Raw genomic sequence first — 23576 nt, 5'->3', positions numbered from 1 at the left:
GAATACTACCGAAGTGAAATAAGCAAGCCACGTCTTTGAAAAGAATATAGATAGGGATAGAGTTTAAAGGATGAGAAGTCTGTTGCAAACTGGATTTGAACTCACATTCTCCAGTTCTGCGGACATCCATATACCATATCCAATTCACTACGATATTCTGCAAATCATGTTTTGCATTATCTTCAACAATATTATTTTATTATACAATTTTTACAAGCAAAAATATTTTCATCTCGGCATAAAGCTTTTATTAAAAATATTCATCAAGTCGTGGCCACTCACATAGTATTAGCTGATACAATAAGACAAATTCATCTACTGCAACAAACTCAAACAAAACATCATGGCTTATGCAGCACACATTCAAGTCTCTCTTTCCCCTTTATGGCAGTTTTCACACTGACAAAGCTTCTTCGGCTAGTGGGACGACATAAACATTCTGTAATCAGTAAAACAAATGCAATAAATATATGTCATTCATAGATATGTCATTCTAAAGCGTATCTATTGACAGCTTCCAAATTGGGAGTTAAATAGATAGCGAGTGTAATTTTAAAAACGAATAAACGTTTAACAAAGGCACAAGTACGCCAAGCCAACGATTCGAAGCTTTGGTTCTGGAAATTAAAGATTTGCATTGATCAATCGATTTTCTTCACTTTCTACAAGTGAAAAGTGAACATCTAATGTCAAATCATAAATCTAATTTACTAGATAAAGATGCCTCAGAAAATTTGAAGCGAATGTAGCTAGGTGAACCGATAAAAAAATATAAAACGATGATTAGTGATAGCAAAAAGTTTTAATTTTATTAATTAGTACATGGAATTAGTATTAGTACAGTTAATTTACCTCCATTCTGTCTTCCTCTGCAGCAAAACGCTGCTGACGCCTGTCAGCTTTGACCATAGGCTGTCTACTCCAATCTTTTACTAAAAAAGTTGCTCAGATAACTCTTGAGTCGCAGTCGCTCGAACTTGAAGCCATTTTAAAACTATGTATACCCACTTAGTAATTGTTGAAACGCATTGAATCAGTAATGATGAGAATTCTCTAACGAATGAGAATGAATTCTCTAACGATGAGAATCTTCGAGATCACAGACAACACGTTTTACGAGTGATAACATTACGGCCTATATAAAAATTTCGCGCTCATGATTGGCTAACGAAGCGACCTCATATTTATCGCTCGTGGTTTCATTTCAGATATCTTGCTTGTGACGTCACGAAAGAAGCACCCGCTGGAACGTGAGCTTTTTAAAAGAGGGCCTCATTCAAACGCATATATCTCTGGACAGGGTTGGTCTACAAAGACAAAAATGGCATCAAATTGTAGCTGATGTTTTAGCCTTTTATGGGTCTTAATTTCATTAAATTGAATTTTTTGACGCAACCACATCTTTAAGGAGTTTCCTAGACAAGTAGCAGCACACCTCAGCTGTATGCTTAGCAGCAGTTATCAATGTTTCAGCGAAAATGGTCGGCAGAGCGGTGACCGTAGCGCACTTACCAGAGGGACACAACAGATTTCTGAACACAGTGTACACACAAGGCCGTATTAAAGGGTACACATTCTTTTTTTATAGAAAATGTTACACTTTCAATAGTGCTTCATGGTGTGACAATTACGGTAATTTAATTATCAAAGCAACGGGCCATTTTCTTAAACCAACTCCTTAATACTATACAAAGCAGAGGTCACCAGTTTCAAGAAACGAATTAAATTACATCTTTTTACAGGTGAATAAAACCTAATTACCCATAAAAATTGCTCGATTACACGATGACGACAAGCCTAACGCCTCAACTAGCTATGCTATTGCGTGTTACGGGCTTCATCACTCCTCCAGCTTTTTTCTTTTGTTTAACTACTTCTGTTGATGAAAATAAATCACGCAAAAAAGCATATAAACAAAACGAATCTACCAGATATAGACACTTGAGATAGACCATTAATAGATATGTTCTCCAGTCCTCTTGAAAATAGGAACATAATCCTGCATTTGCTGCCTCCTTATATCTTTGTACTAACTACTTATGTATCGGTTTAGATTTTAGTAAAGATTTGATCTAACCAAATCATATCATCTGTCCTCCATATTTTTTTGTCTTCAACATGGAAAATTGTTGAATGTTCTGTAATATATTACATAATACATCATATCAGCACCCTACCACTAAAGACTGGTCACCCTTGACTGGTCAGCACTGGACACACGGTCACCAACAGGTCATGTACATGTCTCTGGTTATTCCTTGTAGGTGCAGAAGACAGTCATGTCACCAACAGGTCATGTACATGTCTCTGGTTATTCCTTGTAGGTGCAGAAGACGGTCATGTCACCAAATTCGAGTAATGATGAGGATAGCTTTTTTGATATGCTCACCAAGTTTCAGGGGAGACGACTTGATGACCAGAGAAGTTCATTCCGTCTTACAAATGGGGCAACTCCTCACAGAATTGGTAAATAGCGTGCATCCAGTTGATGAAACTTGATCCCTATTAAGACGCTTGGAAAAAAGACGCACGCAAAATCATGTCGCTAGTTGCTATCGTTGCGATAGTTGATATCGGCTATTCACTGCCATTGCCGTGAAGTGGAAGCATTGCGGGTCTCTATTGTGTTGGTCTCTTTGTAATTATAGACATGATATTTTCACTTTCGATTGATTTGAGGGTTTTAATCGCAATCAATTTTATCTTAAGATTCTGGCATTCAGATCTCCTCAAACGTAAAAAACAATCGCAATTAATAGGAAAATGCAGATACTTTCTGATAAAATCTACTAAAGATTATATGCAAGCTCATCTTTCATCATGATTCCAATCTATTACCATTATTGGTAATAGATTCCCTGTGTTCATAGCGCAGGAAAGACTGTGCAATAGGAAACAAATAAGTCATATGCAGTTGTCTTGGTGACATTGCTGGGGTCACAGACTAAATTTAGGTCGCCTATTATTATAATAGTCTGACTGGGTTATTATCCCCACATGGTAGAGCGTGTTATGATGATGCGTGCAAAATATGTGCACAAGTATTCAAGACTGCGGTAGGAAAAAGCAGCCATGGGTCAGCTTGTTGCACGATTCAGAGGTTTGTGAGTTTTCCTAGAACATTCCTTTCAAAAATTCATAATCCATTTGATTAGAGCATTGTTAGGGCACGTGTTAGAGCATTGGTCTACCATGCTTAATGTCACGAGTTGGAGTCTCGTTAAAAACGGTGTTTCATCTTGACCGTCTAGCCGGGCTTCAGACAGATAGACCTGCTGACATTGCTTTTTTATGTAAATACAAAAGCAGGTTTTTTGCCTTATTTTTGACAATTACAGGTGAAAATACAGGTTTTTTTGCTTTATTTTTGACAATTTGTTATCGTAGCGTAGATCTTGCTGTGACAAAAAGGAAAAAGTTGATTTAAACTGACATTGAAGGTCAGCGCTCCCCTAAACCTATTGTTATTATTATTATATTAATGTAAAATTACCTCCGACTGGGTGAAAATGATAAGGAAAAAAGTGGACGATACAAACCAAACTACAGTTACTCCGCAGTCATTAAATTGAAAGGTCAGGTCCAGTTTTTTGCCCCTTGATATGGCTAAAGGAGTGAGTTTGAAAAAATCTGGGAACGGATAAGGCGATTTACATGTATTTTACTGTTTTTATAACGTAAAATCCCCATAACGTACATCTCCTTGTATACTTCTTGTATACACCTTCTTGTGTCTTGTATATCAGTATATCATATGCATATATTATTATAATATATAATATTTTATAGTATTACGAATTAACATCTTTATTGAGACTCCTATAATCATCACTGTAGTACGAGCCGTGTTCGTTTGTTTGTTTAAAGTTTTTAATTTGACAGTAATTGATATTATTGGTTTGTGTCGACAACTTTTCTCTTTTTTATCATTCACTTAATTTACATGTTGGTCGATGATTACAGCACTTTCATATTACATGTAGGTCGATGATTACAGCATTTTCATATTACATGTAGGTCGATGATTACAGCACTTTCATATTACATGTAGGTCGATGATTACAGTACTTTCATATTACATGTAGGTCGATGATTACAGTACTTTCATATTTACATGTAGGTCGATGATTACCGTACTTTCATATTTACATGTAGGTCGATGATTACAGTACTTTCATATTTACATGTAGGTCGATGATTACAGTACTTTCATATTACATGTAGGTCCATGATTACAGTACTTTCATATTTACATGTAGGTCGATGATTACAGTACTTTCATATTACATGTAGGTCGATGATTACAGTACTTTCATATTACATGTAGGTCGATGATTACAATACTTTCATATTTACATGTTGGTCGATGATTACAGTACTTTCATATTACATGTAGGTCGATGATTACAGTACTTTCATATTTACATGTAGGTCGATGATTACAGCACTTTCATATTACATGTAGGTCGATGATTACAGCACTTTCATATTTACATGTAGGTCCATGATTACCGTACTTTCATATTTACATGTAGGTCGATGATTACAGTACTTTCATATTTACATGTAGGTCGATGATTACAGTACTTTCATATTTACATGTAGGTCGATGATTACAGTACTTTCATATTACATGTAGGTCGATGATTACCGTACTTTCATATTTACATGTAGGTCGATGATTACAGTACTTTCATATTTACATGTAGGTCGATGATTACAGTACTTTCATATTACATGTAGGTCCATGATTACAGTACTTTCATATTTACATGTAGGTCCATGATTACAGTACCTTCATATTACATGTAGGTCGATGATTACAGTACTTTCATATTACATGTAGGTCGATGATTACAATACTTTCATATTTACATGTTGGTCGATGATTACAGTACTTTCATATTACATGTAGGTCGATGATTACAGTACTTTCATATTTACATGTAGGTCGATGATTACAGCACTTTCATATTACATGTAGGTCGATGATTACAGCACTTTCATATTTACATGTAGGTCCATGATTACCGTACTTTCATATTTACATGTAGGTCGATGATTACAGTACTTTCATATTTACATGTAGGTCGATGATTACAGTACTTTCATATTTACATGTAGGTCCATGATTACCGTACTTTCATATTTACATGTAGGTCGATGATTACAGTACTTTCATATTTACATGTAGGTCGATGATTACAGTACTTTCATATTTACATGTAGGTCGATGATTACAGTACTTTCATATTTACATGTAGGTCGATGATTACAGTACTTTCATATTTACATGTGGGTCCATGATTACAGTACTTTCATATTTACATGTAGGTCCATGATTACAGTACTTTCATATTTACATGTAGGTCCATGATTACAGTACTTTCATATTTACATGTAGGTCCATGATTACAGTACTTTCATATTTACATGTAGGTCGATGATTACAGTACTTTCATATTTACATGTAGGTCGATGATTACAGTACTTTCATATTTACATGTAGGTCGATGATTACAGTACTTTCATATTTACATGTAGCTCGATGATTACAGTACTTTCATATTTACATGTAGGTCCATGATTACAGTACTTTCATATTTACATGTAGGTCCATGATTACAGCACTTTCATATTTACATGTAGGTCCATGATTACAGTACTTTCATATTTACACGTAGGTCGATGATTACAGTACTTTCATATTTACATGTAGGTCCATGATTACAGCACTTTCATATTTACATGTAGGTCCATGATTACAGTACTTTCATATTTACATGTAGGTCCATGACTACAGTACTTTCATATTACATGTAGGTCGATGATTACAGTACTTTCATATTTACATGTAGGTCGATGATTACAGTACTTTCATATTTACATGTAGGTCGATGATTACAGTACTTTCATATTTACATGTAGGTCCATGATTACAGTACTTTCATATTTACATGTAGGTCGATGATTACAGTACTTTCATATTACATGTAGGTCGATGATTACAGTACTTTCATATTACATGTAGGTCCATGATTACAGTACTTTCATATTTACATGTAGGTTCATGATTACAGTACTTTCATATTTACATGTAGGTCGATGATTACAGTACTTTCATATTTACATGTAGGTTCATGATTACAGTACTTTCATATTTACATGTAGGTTCATGATTACAGTACTTTCATATTTACATGTAGGTCGATGATTACAGTACTTTCATATTACATGTAGGTCGATGATTACAGTACTTTCATATTACATGTAGGTCCATGATTACAGTACTTTCATATTTACATGTAGGTTCATGATTACAGTACTTTCATATTTACATGTAGGTCGATGATTACAGTACTTTCATATTTACATGTAGGTCCATGATTACAGTACTTTCATATTTACATGTAGGTCCATGATTACAGTACTTTCATATTTACATGTAGGTCGATGATTACAGTACTTTCATATTACATGTAGGTCGATGATTACAGTACTTTCATATTACATGTAGGTCCATGATTACAGTACTTTCATATTTACATGTAGGTTCATGATTACAGTACTTTCATATTTACATGTAGGTCGATGATTGCAGTACTTTCATATTTACATGTAGGTCGATGATTACAGTACTTTCATATTTACATGTAGGTCGATGATTACAGTACTTTCCTATTTACATGTAGGTCGATGATTACAGTACTTTCATATTTACATGTAGGTCGATGATTACAGTACTTTCATATTTACATGTAGGTCCATGATTACCGTACTTTCATATTTACATGTAGGTCGATGATTACAGTACTTTCATATTTACATGTAGGTCGATGATTACAGTACTTTCATATTTACATGTAGGTCCATGATTACAGTACTTTCATATTTACATGTAGGTCCATGATTACAGTACTTTCATATTTACATGTAGGTCGATGATTACAGTACTTTCATATTTACATGTAGGTCCATGATTACAGTACTTTCATATTACATGTAGGTCGATGATTACAGTACTTTCATATTACATGTACGTCCATGATTACAGTACTTTCATATTTACATGTAGGTTCATGATTACAGTACTTTCATATTTACATGTAGGTCGATGATTACAGTACTTTCATATTTACATGTAGGTCGATGATTACAGTACTTTCATATTTACATGTAGGTCGATGATTACAGTACTTTCCTATTTACATGTAGGTCGATGATTACAGTACGTTCATATTTACATGTAGGTCGATGATTACAGTACTTTCATATTTACATGTAGGTCCATGATTACAGTACTTTCATATTTACATGTAGGTCGATGATTACAGTACTTTCATATTTACATGTAGGTCGATGATTACAGTACTTTCATATTACATGTAGGTCGATGATTACAGTACTTTCATATTACATGTAGGTCCATGATTACAGTACTTTCATATTTACATGTAGGTTCATGATTACAGTACTTTCATATTTACATGTAGGTCGATGATTACAGTACTTTCATATTTACATGTAGGTCGATGATTACAGTACTTTCATATTTACATGTAGGTCGATAATTACAGTACTTTCCTATTTACATGTAGGTCGATGATTACAGTACTTTCATATTTACATGTAGGTCGATGATTACAGTACTTTCATATTTACATGTAGGTCCATGATTACCGTACTTTCATATTTACATGTAGGTCGATGATTACAGTACTTTCATATTTACATGTAGGTCCATGATTACCGTACTTTCATATTTACATGTAGGTCCATGATTACAGTACTTTCATATTTACATGTAGGTCGATGATTACAGTACTTTCATATTACATGTAGGTCGATGATTACAGTACTTTCATATTTACATGTAGGTCCATGACTACAATACTTTCATATTTACATGTAGGTCGATGATTACAGTACTTTCATATTTACATGTAGGTCGATGATTACAGTACTTTCCTATTTACATGTAGGTCGATGATTACAGTACTTTCATATTTACATGTAGGTCGATGATTACAGCACTTTCATATTACATGTAGGTCCATGATTACAGTACTTTCATATTTACATGTAGGTCGATGATTACAGTACTTTCATATTTACATGTAGGTCGATGATTACAGTACTTTCATATTTACATGTAGGTCTATGATTACAGTACTTTCATATTTACATGTAGGTTCATGATTACAGTACTTTCATATTTACATGTAGGTCGATGATTACAGTACTTTCATATTTACATGTAGGTCGATGATTACAGTACTTTCATATTTACATGTAGGTCGATGATTACAGTACTTTCCTATTTACATGTAGGTCGATGATTACAGTACTTTCATATTTACATGTAGGTCGATGATTACAGCACTTTCATATTTACATGTAGGTCGATGATTACAGTACTTTCATATTAGCTAAAGAGGAGAACACACCCTCCATGTCAATTTACATCAATTTTTTCTGATAGCAAGGTATATTGGTCTGATAGCAAGGTATATTGGTCTGATAGCAAGGTCTATTGGTCTGATAGCAAGGTCTATTGGTCTGATAGCAAGGTCTATTGTGCAAAGAAAAAAATTTAATTTACTTTTCTCTTATTTTCAAATTAATTCATTATTTTTACATTAGCTTAAGGGGAGTGAACTCCGTGTCAATTTGGAAGCGTCTTAGTTCATGAAAAACGTGCTTCTTTAGGTAATCGTAGGTAGATTAGGAATAATTCTCAATGGGCCGACTCTCTGAGGTAAGTGTAGAGGCAGGCTAGATATACTGAAATGTAAGTAGGCCTAAGATCAGCCAATAAAACTGAACATAACTGAAGTCATGGTTAGAAATCTTGTGTACCGATAAGTCTTTTGACTCCATTGATAAAGCGATTACGTTCCTGTGTCTGTGAGAATACACATGTTTTAATTCTCCAGAAAACTCCGCGCTTAACCAACTGATTAGTTTTGAGACCTGATGTTATAGTAGCTGTCATATAGCTGGTGCAAGTGTGATGAATGTCCCCGTTATCATCATTCAAAAAGACTGGTTATGGATGCAACTTGGTTACAGGAAATGAACAAAATTGAATGCAAGATCTTGTATAACTATGTCAGCCAATCACTGCTGCGTCAGTTTTAAACAGGCCAATAGGCTCATTTGAAAGCTATGCATTACTAACACGTAATCAACACGGTTTTCCTAATTCTCCAAACATTCTCCATTCTACCATTCTCCTCATTAAATCTCATTAAACTTATTCCTATATAGAGCGCTGTTTGACATGAATGTTCATGCTAGAAGCATCAAAATATGCATAACTTATCATCTGTTGGAGTATCTGCACATTATTCTTTATAATTATCATAATCTCCATGTTATACTTAAATCTGAACATGTTCATATCTGTTAAATAAGCTCGCCAGAATCAGAATTGAAATAGCAGGATTCATGAAGTCCCAATATGCAGAACATAGATTTAGAGTTGCCCACTCATTTTCCTTTCACATGAGCATTGATATGAACACATGACACTTGTAACTCATTCCTGACGAGTCAACCAGGCAGTGCTGCTGTTTCCTCTGTGGTAAATGAGAATACGGAAAGCTGAATTATAGATGTTTGTTTCTAAAAGCTCAATGAGAAATGAGTCTTCTATGGAACTAGTGTATTCTGCCACTTTAACAGAATATCACTGGTAAATTGTAACAGTACTCCTGTACTTACTGTAACAGTAAATACAGCATTATACTTGCTGTAACAGTAAATACAGCATTATACTTGCTGTAACAGTAAATACAATACTGTATTTACTGTTACAGTATTACAATGTAACAGATTACTGTATAAATTACTATAGAATGGAACTTTTGTTTTTCTGTAACTAAAATTTATCATTTACATCGTTTACCATATTTATTGTTTGCAGATAGCCTAATAAATGTCTAGAAACATTACGAAACTGTTTTGGAACAGCAGCTATTTTTCATAGTTTGTAAGCACTCAGGCTATTTCTACTGGTTTAGGGGCCGACATTCATGTAGATGAAACTGGTTGTGTTTTATGCGGTTATATTTTATCATGCAGCCCTTCCATGTCTGTCTGTTCCCTCTACTTGTCATAGTCACTGTGTTTTTATGTGTTTCTATGTCACATTCACGTGTTTCCATGTCAATGTATTTTCATGGGATTTGGAGTTACTTCCACTTTGAATCATAGAAACGGTAAAATCCGAACGCATTCGACATCTAGACATAAATTTGTGCGAAAGCAATCGCTGTGAGAGCCAACATTTGAAATCATAGAAACACTCACTGCTGATGGTTCCGAATCAAGAATACAGTCAAACATGGAAAACTCGCCCTCGGATAGCTCGAACACATGGTTAACTCGAACGGTTTCTTTGGTCCGTTCCCACGTAATGATAAATTGCTTTAGATAACTCGACCTCAACTCTGTTAACTCGTACAGTTTTTTGTCCAACGGCTACCGAAACGGTTGTTTATCGCTTTAGAAAATCACTTTATTCCAAGCCATAGAGGTAAACCTCAAATTTTCGTAATTTATAGGCGTCGTTATTACCACCATCGGTAAAATATTCTTGTTAACGACTTTTCTAAAGGTTTGGTGAAATTTGGTTTTTACCAAACATCCGCTTAGCGATGGTCCTTCGGAAGCGAGGAAAAGTGAGGTAACCTTCGCATAAACTTCAAGAAAAATCTGCAAAATTGATCTTGATTAAAATGCTCCAAAGAAAAAGATGTCTTTTCTTCTGAGCATTTCAACAACGATCAAGTTTTGCCAATTTTAATCTAAAAAACGTCCTGGCGATAACATCACCTCAAATAACAAACCAATCTCAAGTGATAAAAAAATATCTATACTATATGATAAAAAAGTTTTAAGCTTTACATTAGAAGCATTTAATTTGAAACTAGCCATTTATGCTTTTGATTTATATTATAGTTTGTACATGTATCTACTAATAAATAAATAAATACATGGACTTGTGACAGTGCTCTGATAACTTGAACGCTCTGATAACTCTAACAATTTCGCTCGGTCCCGTGAAGTTCGAGTTATCCATGTTTGACTGTACTTGGATAAGCTTTCCTCAGTCGAGGTAAAATACATTTCTGCACACAACCATCCGGGTCTCTGCTAGGAAAACTGTCGACAGTTTCTCACTACTCTTTCTGCTTGACTTTTTGGTTTTAAATTTACGTGCCAAGGATGGGCTGCTCAAGGATGATAAAATAATTAATTTTTAGTGCACCCAGTTGACTACATATGAATTAGAAAGTGACTGTCACCTAAAAGTGTGTCTACTTGAACAAGTTATGTTTTGATGGATACATCGCCAATTTCATAAAGTTCTATATATAGTGCAACTCTGAATCGTTAAAACTGTGAATTTATTGGCAGTTCAAACCATAGAAACAAGGATAATAATAATAATAATTGAAATTCAATTATTTTTCTTCAGTTTTTGTCGCCAAGCTTCACCAAGTAACTGAATTCTTCATCGTTGTTGGTAACTCTCGGTTAGATTTAAATCTGGCGCCTCCTGCTAAAGACAATAAAATGAAAGGAGCTTGATTACAATTGTTTTCGCTTAGCCAACTTTAAAGATGAACTGTAGTAGCCACAAACCCCCTTTGATATTTTAAATAAATAAAAAATTGAATACTACACGTAACGTTTTTGTTTAGCTTTTATTGCTTTTATACCATGTTTACACCATAAAAGGAAAAGGTGTGGCATGATTTAATGATAATGGTTTGACTGCTGAGAAAAAAATTACACTTGCAAAAAGCGGTAAAAAAGCAAATAACTTGAACTTAATGTGAAAACATTACATTGTTTTTAATGTTGCTTTCAAGAAAATTTGCAACTTCATGTTTAATTCAGTCTTTCTTTTAGTAAAACGCCAAACTTAGATTCTAACTGCAGCAAATATGCTACGTCTCTTCTATATGCTGTGATTCGATGGGTACGGTGAGTAAGCTGTCAATCTGAATAATAAAAGACAGTTTATTCAAACATTGACAAAATATGAATATATGCAAAATAGCTAATTAAAATATTAAGCTATTATACTTGGTTAATGTGATTTCATCTCCTGGACCACAATTTCAGTCTTATTTTTAATGTTCGAGAACAGATGCTCAGAAATCTTAACAGGTGATCATTTTATATATTCTCCATCGGTGAACGGCTTTCCATGCCTGACTATTTCTTGAGCGGCGACAAAACTAGCATATGTAGTTGAATTTGCAGATTTCACCCACTTCTTGAAATGATTTTTGTTCAAAGTAGTCTTACGCATCAGTTCTGAAACGTCTCATCTACCTCTGGATATTTTTGGGAAAAGGCTGCATGTTTATTTTGAAAGTGTCTTGCGACATTTGACTTTTGGTTGTTTGCAGATTTCTCATTACATATTAGTGAAATTATATATATACTATATTATATTAAACAAACTGGTGAACCAGTCTCATCAGCAGAAGAAGCCAACGAATCAGCCCACGTAGGATTAAATGTTCTACTTTCTCCATTCACTTTTCTTTTCTTAGTATTCGTCATAGTTTGCCTACCTGGGGTAAAAAATTCAAGAAGTGTTGTGCAGGCTGGTGCAATTTTGGAGCATAAATAATGACGCATAACAAGCGACAATGTTTGATTTATCACAATAATTACAATTTTTTAAATTATATTACAAAATCTAGTAATAAAACATCTATATTTTCATGAATCACTTGGCATATGATGAAAAAAGGGAAAAGGAAAAAAATCCTAAGTCAGAGAGAGCCGCAGCGAGGGGATGAAAGAGCCGCGGGTTGCTGACCCCTGTGCTAGGACTTTGGTACATTTCATCAAGAAATACCAGCATTTTTCTATCATTTATAGATTGTTTTTTTTTGTGTTTGAGGTGACCTGACTGCCAGGATGTTTCAATATTAAAATCAATAAAACTTGAGAAGGAAGAACGCTCGGAAGACACTACACGAGAAATGACATCACTAGTTGTTATGATTACTATACAAATGTAGTTGATATCAGCTATTGCGCTCATGTTGGAGCATTACGTGTCTCTATTCTGTCGATCCGTCTGCAACTATAGACGACGTAATCGCACTCTTGCTTGATCTGGGCGTTTTAATCACAATCAAGTTTCATCGATTTTAATATTAACATATCCTGGCAGTCAGATCACCTTAAACATCAGAAACCAAATGATAGAAAATATGACAGAAAAATGTCGATACTTGCTGAAAAGATTTACTAAAATTCTGTGCAAGTTCATATTTAAAAACATGAAGTCCTGCTTGTGTTCCGGTGAGGTCATCTGACACCTTGTAATGTTTTTTGTATCTGTTTGTTGTCTCCCTTTACAGATCACACAAAAAAGGAGCAGCTGATGGACATAGTAGCCGGCGTGCAGGGATCACGCATAAACGACCAGCGAGCCAATTTTCCTGGCTTGCGCAACAGACGGGACGTGATGAGCCACTTGCTGTCGGAGCAGGCGGGGCAGGGGGATGGCGTCCCTGACGACAACTTCTTTGATCAGCTCATGCGCTGCCAGGTCAGTGTCAGGTTCTGTGACAGCATCATGCTTGGGATATCTACATCTTTGGAAGATGCTCGTTATTTCTGGTAGAATTGGTGCTGAAAAGGAGCAGAAATATAGATTTGGAGCTTTAAGTGATAATATACGTGTTTTTCACTTGCCATGAGATATTGCCTTGGCGATGGGGGAGACATGCCAGCAGGAGAGTTAGTTTACTTTAGAGCTGATTCACTTGACAGAAAACTTAAGATTTCAAGGGACTTCACATACCTAAAGAATTACAGAGCCGGACAAGATATTTGGTACACAGTATTTAATAGGCTAATTCAGACCAAATTCGCTATCGCAACATATTTGTCTCTCATCCAGATGATATTTATATATCAATAGACTATAGTATATCAATAGACTCTAAGGAGGCCAACTAATCTAGTTTCATAGAAAAATTTTAATCTCTCCACTTACCCAGCAGTTTTCATTGTAATTCAAATTTTAAGAGGTCGGTTAAAGGTCTCCTACTGGTTGATTAGTCTACCAAATGCTAAAACTAATTCCTTTTCTCTGGACCACCAATTTGCAAAGAGATGTTCGAACCCCCAAAAAAACTAGAGAGTTCCGATCAGAAAGTTTTTTATAAACATGCCACAATTGGTGATACTTGTAGTTGTGTGCCCTTGAATTGTGTCTAGATTGACTAAAAAGTGATAGAATTGCACTCATTAGATTTTTAACAGTATAAGTAATCAGAATATATAGTTTTGCAGTTGTAAATTTATTTAATGTAGAATTAATGAAATTGAATTAATGTAGAATGTAGTTTTGGGAATCTATCTGTAGAAACTTGAATGCTGTTCATGTACAAACCTGAAAAACCATGCGGTGCTTATTGCGTGTCTTAATTTGCTGTCTTGCACTGTCTGTCGCCATCATCTAATCCAGCGATAATTTGCATGTGAGCAGGCGCTCTCATGAATGACAGGTGCTGCAAGTGCTTGAAACGTCCTTGTTGTGTCCTCATCAAGCTAGTCTCTATCTAGACTCGGTTAATCAAACATTAGACAAGTCGCTGCGGGTTGACATAATATTCTACCAGAGGAAAATGACTTAGCGTTGGTCGAACCATAAGACTTACGGTAGTTTTTACTAAGGCTATTTTTAGTACAGCAAATTTTCATGAAATGCTTTGAACGGTTAAGGTGAGGCAGCACCTCGTGTGGCACTTATTGCATCGTGTAAACTATTATATTTACAAAAAAGAAGAAATACTGACAGAGCATGTGTATAAGTTACACCTACTGCAGGGAAATTGTAATAATTCTTTACCCTTTGATCGCTAGCGTTGCTTCTATTTGCATTCAATACTAAATGTAATGTGTTTAATTTGGTTATCATCTGACATAACCAGGGTGTGGGGACGATCTGACATAACTGTAGGGACGATCTGACATAACTGTAGGGACGATCTGACATAAATGTAGGGACGATCTGACATAACTGTAGGGACGATCTGACATAAATGTAGGGATGATCTGACATAACTGTAGGGACGATCTGACATAAATGTAGGGACGATCTGACATAACTGTAGGGACGATCTGACATAACTGTAGGGACGATCTGACATAACTGTAAGGACGAACTGACATAACTGTAGGGGCGATCTGACATAACTGTAGGGACGATCTGACATAACTGTAGGGATGATCTGACATAACTGTAGGGACGATCTGACATAAATGTAGGGACGATAAATAATTGACTAAATAAAAGATGCACTGTTACTTTTGCAGTTTTATCATACGTAAAGGAAGCCTAGCTTCCAGCCCGTTTAGCAACTAGGCTCTGTTGGAATCGAGATGCTACTTATAGGCACCAACTCTTGTGTAGTGTTAGAAATGAGGAGTGTTCGTAGTATTGAGGAATAGAATTTATAGAATGAATAATATTTACCCATAATACACACATTATGGGTAAATATATGGACCCAAATATATATAAATAAATATATGGGTAATATATAAATAATATATATATTATTTATATGTTACCCATATATTTGGTCCACATATATGTGGACCATTCTATGGACCCACACAGGGTCCATAAAGTGGTCTCCAGGGTCCGTAGAGTGGTCCGCAGGGTCAATATAGTAGTCCACAGGGTCCATAGAATGGTCCACATGGTCCATATAGTGGTCCACAGGGTCCATATAGTGGTCCACAAGGTGTCTCACCAAGTCTATATAAATTTCTCCAATCATAGAGTTGGTTTTTATAAGTGTGCCAAAGGTCTGTAATTTAATATTGCACTTACAGTTTAGTAGAAACCCTCTCCTTGGCAGCTAATATTCCAGCTAAATTAAAGTATTATTTTCCCTATGCTTGTAAACAATGTGATTTCAACAAATATCTTAAACAAATTTTGTTTGCCTTTTTCGGTGCTTTATAAAACATCTCAAAGAAAATACAGCTTTCTTCTAAACAATCCTAAGCACTACCTGTTTTATGAATGTTAAATGTTAATGTTATATTATGTAATTTGAATCCTATAGTCGTCACAATCACATTAAATGGTGCAGTTATTTATGTTAGACGCATGTTCTTAGTTTAATCAGATTTGGGCTAGTCGTCATATACAATGGTAATTTCAATAGTCGTCATTACGACTGTGATAGCACTAGTCATCACATACGATCGTGTTAGCACTAGTCATCATGTACGATTGTGATAGCACTAATCGTCACATACGATCATGTTAGCACTAATCGTCACATGCGATCATGTTAGCACTAATCGCCACATACAATCATGTTAGCACTAATTGCCACATACGATCTTGTTAGCACTAATCGCCACATACAATCATGTTAGCACTAATCGTCACATACAATCATATTAGCACTAATCGCCACATACGATCATGTTAGCACTAATCGTCACATACAATCATGTTAGCACTAATTGCCACATACAATCATATTAGCACTAATCGCCACATACAATCATATTAGTACTAATCGTCACATACGATCATGTTAGCACTTATCGTCATGCCGACTAGTAGCACTCATATACGATGAATGCGTGTCAAGGTACTCTACTTTTAATACGTGTGTGTTTGTATGTATGACCTATAGGTCATACATACAAACACATAAATACATAAATACAAACACACATGAAGCTAAACACATAGATTTGTTTAGCTCCAATAATGTTTCCATTCTATGTTATGCCTATATCCAGCTATTTCTATACCCAATGATGTCCTGTGGCGGATAATGTTTTAAAGGTATTTGTTGGTTTTCTACAGCCAATGATTTGGAAACGACTAGTTTAACCTTTTTACTGTCATATGCGTATTTATGCAAAACTTATGGTCGACTGCCGTATGCGCATTTTTGCCAATTTCCCTGCAATTGCGTAGTAGCTTAATTTTATTATCCGTTGACAACATAACCAACGAACTTTAGGACTTTTATGGTGTTGACAATGATGTCCGAAGATTTATCTATAAAATTAGCCTTAAATCACGAAGCAATTTTAAATTTTTGTTAGGGAATTTCCAACTTTAAAACGAAGATTTTTGTGCAAGTTTTATGTAAGTACCTGCAGAGTTAGAAAACAGATGATTACATATGTTGATGATATAGCTGATTCAGATTTTAGTGATTACACAGATATTTAAAGTATCAGCACTGACTCTGATGGTGGTGAAAGTAATAGTTTTGTAAGAATAAGGAACATTGTAGAGGATCCTTGTAGCGATCATAGCTTTACATCGCTTCATCAATGCACAAAGTATAGATACATTGAATTTTTGCATAGCAGTGTATGTTAATGTGTTGGCAAAATAAAATATATAACAATAAAGTTCTAGATAGTGTTTCCAATTGAAAAAAATATTGTATACATATCATGAAGCAATTTAAACAATTTTTGGTAAAATGGCTGCAGTGAGCCGATAGCTAAAATTGGACATGGATTTCAGTGAAAAAGTTAATCTAGAGAATGGATATTTAGAAGTAATTCTCTGTTACCATTATTCCATGTTCATCTGGAGGTTAGTCAGGATGCTGCAAGCTATGGAATATGAGATGCGAAAGGACAATCACTTTTTTAGCGTTCCTCAAATGAGCTGCTTGTCGGCCCAATTCCAAAGAGGCATGCCTGTAGCGAGCCCATTTCATGTGCTATAGTAAAGCACTAGACGCACCTGCTCTTTGGTGTATAAGACAGTTTAATTTGCATTCATCTGCCATTTAATGATTGACTCACATTGCGCAACATTCAGTCAGAATATCTTTGTTCTTCCTTTCACTTTGAGTTTTATACGCAGCGTGCATGTTTTAAGATTGGCTCAACTTCACTGTTCTACCAGTTGTTTTTGCCGTGAAAATGTCCTGTAACAGTGATAAATTCAGATATGAATATATAATTAGTCCTATTTAGGTTTGAAATGAAAAAAAGCATTCCAAATATTTTGTCACCCAAAAGGCTTTGTAGTTGCAGAGAGCGAGCTGACAGACGTATCACTTGTAGAATTGTGGCTTTAAGAGACCACCCACATGAGAATAGGTACATAGATCATCGGCTTTTTTCAAGGGACAGACAACTTCAAACTTTGGTATTTTAGACAATAGACTTCATTGGAGCCAATCTGTATAAATCTTGATGTTAGTCATTTATTGTCCGTATGTTCAGTTGTAGCGGTAGTTTTAGAAGCAAAAATCTGGTTTGCACTGGATATGAACTTGGACAGATGTGCTATCCCATTTGCCTGGTTTCCATATCGATTGCGAGACCCAGGCGGTAATCTTGCGCAGCAAAGCGCTTGCGACACTAGGCTCGACGGCGGCTTCTGTTCACATAAAGCTTCATTGCCATTAACCGCATGCAAATGTTCGCTCGCCATGCCGTTTCAATAATGGTGACCTTTACCTGTACAGTGCATTTCGGAACGGTTTTGCCTGCGGCTTTTCGCGAAATTTGAACAGTGCTAAACTCTTGTGTTGACCGCCGGCAACTACCGGTGGTACTCGGCGATACCCGGCACGTAGGTTCTTTCATCGCAATAGCCTGTGGTGCTGTCGTCGGTGTTTTGCAAAGTATATGGGAACCAGGCTTTAGGCCCAGCGACTACATTGCAATACAATGGAATAACTGCGGTCACACTTATTATAACTGGTAAAATACGCACACTTGAAGTGCTTGCCAAAATAGTATGGGTTACTACTAGCATGATTGATTGTGTGAGAGCTCATGACTCGTAATGATTACAAGCTTATTAATGGGCCATTTCCGCTCTGTTCAGGGTCATGCTTAGAGCATTAGGAAAAAAGATTACTTACTACAGGATTTGTACTCACAGTTTTTTGCTTGGTAGACCAGCACTCTACCATCTGCGTCACTCAACCACTTTGCTATATTTTTGGATTAGTTGTACATGTGGTTATTACACCTGATTATCTCTCACAGCCGCCAATTTACTAGTATCAAATAATAAAAACTAACATGGAATTGTTTGCCTCAGCATTCCTCATGATTTGAAGCGGTAGGCTGGAGATCTGTTGCTCTAGCTATCATGAAATAGCAACCTCTTCTGTGACCTGTAACTTAAATATTTCCTTCTTCAGATTACATGTACCGCAAAACCTTTATTTGAATGCCATAGCGCCCTACCTTTCCACCTTTTCTCTATGGTGTTGGTCAAATAGAGGTGGCATTCAATTAGAGGTTTTACAGTACATTTAGTTTTAACTTCATAACAAAGTTGTGTTCATGTTAACACTCTTGGTTAGCACAAACCGATTGGCATGGGCCAGGCATAGCGTATTTCTGGTGGGCCGTCCTGTAAGAGAAATGATGTTATTCTAGATTTGATCTGAGGATCTGCATGCCACTTTTTGCTTGTACTTGTGACCCGAAGATGAGTTCTCAAGGTTGAAAGAGATACAGCAACCAATCCGTCGCAACACTGCGGCTCACCGTTTATGGCAGTGTTTTGCAGGGAAAAAGTATCTTCATGAAAAGTTAGAAAATATAAGCAAAAATGGAAATAAAAAAATTGAATGTATTAAATACATAAATCTCTTTCATACTCCGTGAGATACCTCTATGGGTTACCTCTATGGGTATCATTGCGATAGCAGCTTTTGCGTCTCGTTCATTTTCTGATATGCTTTGTGAAGGAGCAAGTGGCTTGTGACGTTCTTCTTCACCTTCTTAAATACCCTCTTAAGACTCTCAGCATCATCTAATGAACATAAGAACAAGAGGAAACTCTGTCTAATTAACAAAAAAATTGACTTTCAAAACTTATTTCTATGTCACGAATTTTCACTTATCGCAGGAGGCACCCGTCTCGAACGGCAGGTACAAGTAACTGCAATAAGTAATGTACTATAGGTAATTGCAGGATAGTGCAATTACACTATACAGAAGACCACTTACGAAATAGTTTAAGTTATGTCGTCTTTTGGTATAAATTGTACTTCAACTTATGAAAAATGTTTCTAGATTTGGAAGACCTTTTACAGTTTGGTGTTTTTGTTTGATATCCTGGCCCAGTTGCTTCCCGTGGGTACGACACATCTCACTCAATTTCAAAATCTGGGAACGACACGGGTTGTTCTTCCGTCAGTAGTATAATTTGGAGTTCACATATATAAATTCCAAAGTTTTTCATCATCTGTTCAAATGTCTGTTTGTCTAGTTATAGCTATTAATATCTTGGAAAGAAAAGCTCGTAACGCGATAAATTTGATCTCATGGATGTTGCACCCGCAACAGTCTCAAACTATGCATTTAACCACTGAGCTATACAGCTCCTAGCATTTTTATAGATTTTTATTTTGTTTTTTTCAGTTTTTAGTAATTCTATCATTACCAAATCATCTTTTATTGTAATCGTAGGAATACAGACTTAATTTAGCTATTACTTGCTAATTATTCCGCATTTACATTTAAACTCTTTTATAGTTGTTTTATTTTGTTTCTTAATTTATTTGACCTGCACAAAACATTTTCCTTGTGATATGAAGTTTGAAAGTTAGAATGGTAACTGCTGTTGCATGTTAAATAAAAATGAATTTTCTGTGCAAAGGCTTTTATTAACTGGGCAACGCCAGGCATCCAACTAGTTACATATAGTGTAGGACAACTTTTGTTTCTAACAATTCAAGTTGGGTGTTTTCTATACGATGACAGTTTTTCAGTTCATGCAGATTTAAATAAAACTTTACACTAATTTTTTAAAAACATTTTTTCGAGCAAAATCAAGACAGCATCACAACAGCCACCTTCTCTGACCGCTCTCTTCCCACTTCCAGCGGTCTTCCCTTAGCCTTGTTTAGACAGCGAATGCCCGCTAACATGCGTTTGTAGTTTTTTTCATTATTTGTATGTTTTTTCTTTCTATGCATACTTTTTATTTATTATGCGGTAATTTAACTCCAACATGTATTTATTACAGGTTTTAACCATTTCATGTATTTGTAATTTGAGCAAATGCCATATCCGAGTTTTGTGGGTTGGGTTGGAACAGATTAGGGAATTTATATTGTAAAATGGATTTCTACCTACAAATTGGTTTCTGGAATGAATTAATTTTATAAATAGCTCTGTATTCTTGCGGTCATTTAATTGTTTTCCTTCAGTAGGTCTCTCTATCTCTCGTGTGGCAGAGCCGCTGTTGTTACGCTTATAAAAGTGTATATATATACTTATGCGTTGTTATCACATAATATTCATATTCTTTATCTATCCTGAATTGATCTCTCTGTACAGTAACCTACCACTAGGCTGTCAATAGCATCATTGGATTATTCAAGGCTCAGCCTGCTGCCACTCTTTCACAGGTTGGTTGTTGGCCCTGATTTGAGTTTTTTCTCTGACAGCAGATCATAGTAATACTCTTGTTTGCATTTCTGTATATATATTTTTATATTTTTTTTTCACTCACACGATGTGATTGACTTTTTTATCAACATTAGTACCTTGGCAGTCACGTGTATGAGAGGTCGTCATGTGTAATAACTATGTACCCAATTAATCCGCCGCGCCATATAGAGATCGAGTATCTCAGTTGGTAGTGTACCTGGCTGCTAAGCCAAATACTGAAGTTCAATTCCTGTGTAATGCATCATTTTTGCCAAACATCCAAAGATGGCTATGGACAGACGGACACATATCTTATTATAGTAAAAATTGGTCGATGAAATAAAGTTAATATGAAATCAAGTTTTTACAATTAGTATTTGGGGCCAACTAGATGATCTTCATGGCTCAGGCCACTATTAAATTTTAAGTGAGCCATATGCATAAGAGAGCTATTCATATCATGAGGATTATACATTGTTAGTCGATGCATCTAGTTCTTTGTATTGCTATGTCGTAGAGTCATTATTATCCAACTTTTACTACAGGGCTCAGCCGTAGCCACCCTGGGATGTTGGGAAAAATATTGTTTCACTCTAGATTTGAACTCGTGACCATTTGCTAGTTGGACTGCCTTGCAACCGCTGTACCAATCATTCCTAATGCCTGCATTATAATTATTATGCACATACTGATTCTATGTACTTTATTGACCTCTCACTTTGGTACTTTATTGACACTCACCTTATTGGCCTGACACTCTCTCACAACACACCCAACTGTCTGGGTACCGGTAATAATCGTGGATCTCCTCATTTGACTGTATTTTTGAAAAGCTGCCATATGAAGTAAGGAGCATTGCCTCGCGCCACTACGGTGCTCGTGCTAAGTGGCACATGAGTTATTTACCCGTCTGTCACACACCAGATAAACATAGAAGTCGATGTGACTTTTTTATTTATAATAAATGTCACTTTGAGACTCCTGTCAATTTTGCTCACTGCTCAGCTGTCCCTCTAGCAGTATAATTGGTCAGATAGTTACATTCTAATACAGTGTTGAAACCTTTGCATTACAACTTTTCATAATTCACATGCTACTATCACTAATGTCACATGCTACGAATTTTTGAGCTTCAAAGTTGTGGTTTTAATTGTAGAAATGAGGAGGATGTATTTACATAATATGTAGGAATGGTCACACAACTCCCAATTATTCATAGCTGACGAGTTCACTTGCTACGAAGAAATTGTTACGCAGCTCCGCGTTTTCCATAGGTTTCCTATTGGTTTCTTGCGTTTTTAGCTACAACGGGGCACATATTTTATATGGTGGCTGACACTCCTAAAGTGTGTCTAAGGTCAAATGTCAATGTCAAAACGTGTAAGAAATTTTTCTTTCAAATTCGGAGTTAATATTTTTTATTTCAGAGAGAATATTTTTAAAACACGTGCGTTAAAACAGAGCTGCGTAAAGATGCTGTAAGGACGTCACTAATGAAGACGATGAAAATCCTACCTCCAATCGCAAGATTTATGCAATAATACCAATATTGGTGTTTACATCATGCGCAGTACTTCTTTGTTGATACAATGTTTTTAAAAATATGCCTCTCTTGAATCGGAGGTTTGAATCGCTTCGAAGAATTAAAGGTTCAACATTTTAAACCATTTACATGCTTCAAAGATGAAAAGTACGACAAAAATTCGTAGCGTGTAACACTAGTGAAAGTCTTCGTTCCAGTTTTGTAATATTAATAGGGAATAGTCAGCTTGTCAATAAGTCAGAAACCAATTAGATTCATAGTCACTCACATCAGCCAATCATTTCGCTGTTTACCAAGTTATCAAAGTATTTTCTTTCATGTCTTTTCACGCTGCGAAATGATTATCATAGTTAGTGAGCCTGTCTGCCCAACCTGTTAGCGCCTCTATGGTTCCATAGAGTAATGGTCACTATTTCAAAATGTCTTATCGTACTTGCGACACCCGCTAAGTGGTTTCCTACAGAAATGGTATAGCTATATCAGAGTGGCGAGTCACTCAAGGCGAGGTCAAGGATAGATCATAAGGTATCTCTTTGGTACTAGTTCGAGGAATGACTCTTTAATTTGAATACAAAATGTG

General features: G+C 35.7%; 1 protein-coding gene across 1 annotated transcript in view; it reads left to right on the top strand.

Moving 5' to 3' along the window:
• Nucleotides 1-23576, top strand: part of LOC137398483 (G-protein-signaling modulator 2-like) — a 74257-nt gene that overhangs the window by 34705 nt on the left and 15976 nt on the right. The window contains exons 12-13 of the mRNA XM_068084601.1: nt 2325-2466; nt 13398-13588. Of these exons, the coding sequence (XP_067940702.1) occupies nt 2325-2466; nt 13398-13588 (333 nt within the window). The remainder of the gene's footprint in view (nt 1-2324; nt 2467-13397; nt 13589-23576) is intronic.

This window comes from Watersipora subatra, chromosome 6 (genome assembly GCF_963576615.1).
Source record: "Watersipora subatra chromosome 6, tzWatSuba1.1, whole genome shotgun sequence".
Taxonomy (NCBI): Eukaryota; Metazoa; Bryozoa; class Gymnolaemata; order Cheilostomatida; family Watersiporidae; genus Watersipora; species Watersipora subatra.
This window is presented reverse-complemented; position numbering and strand designations above follow the sequence as displayed.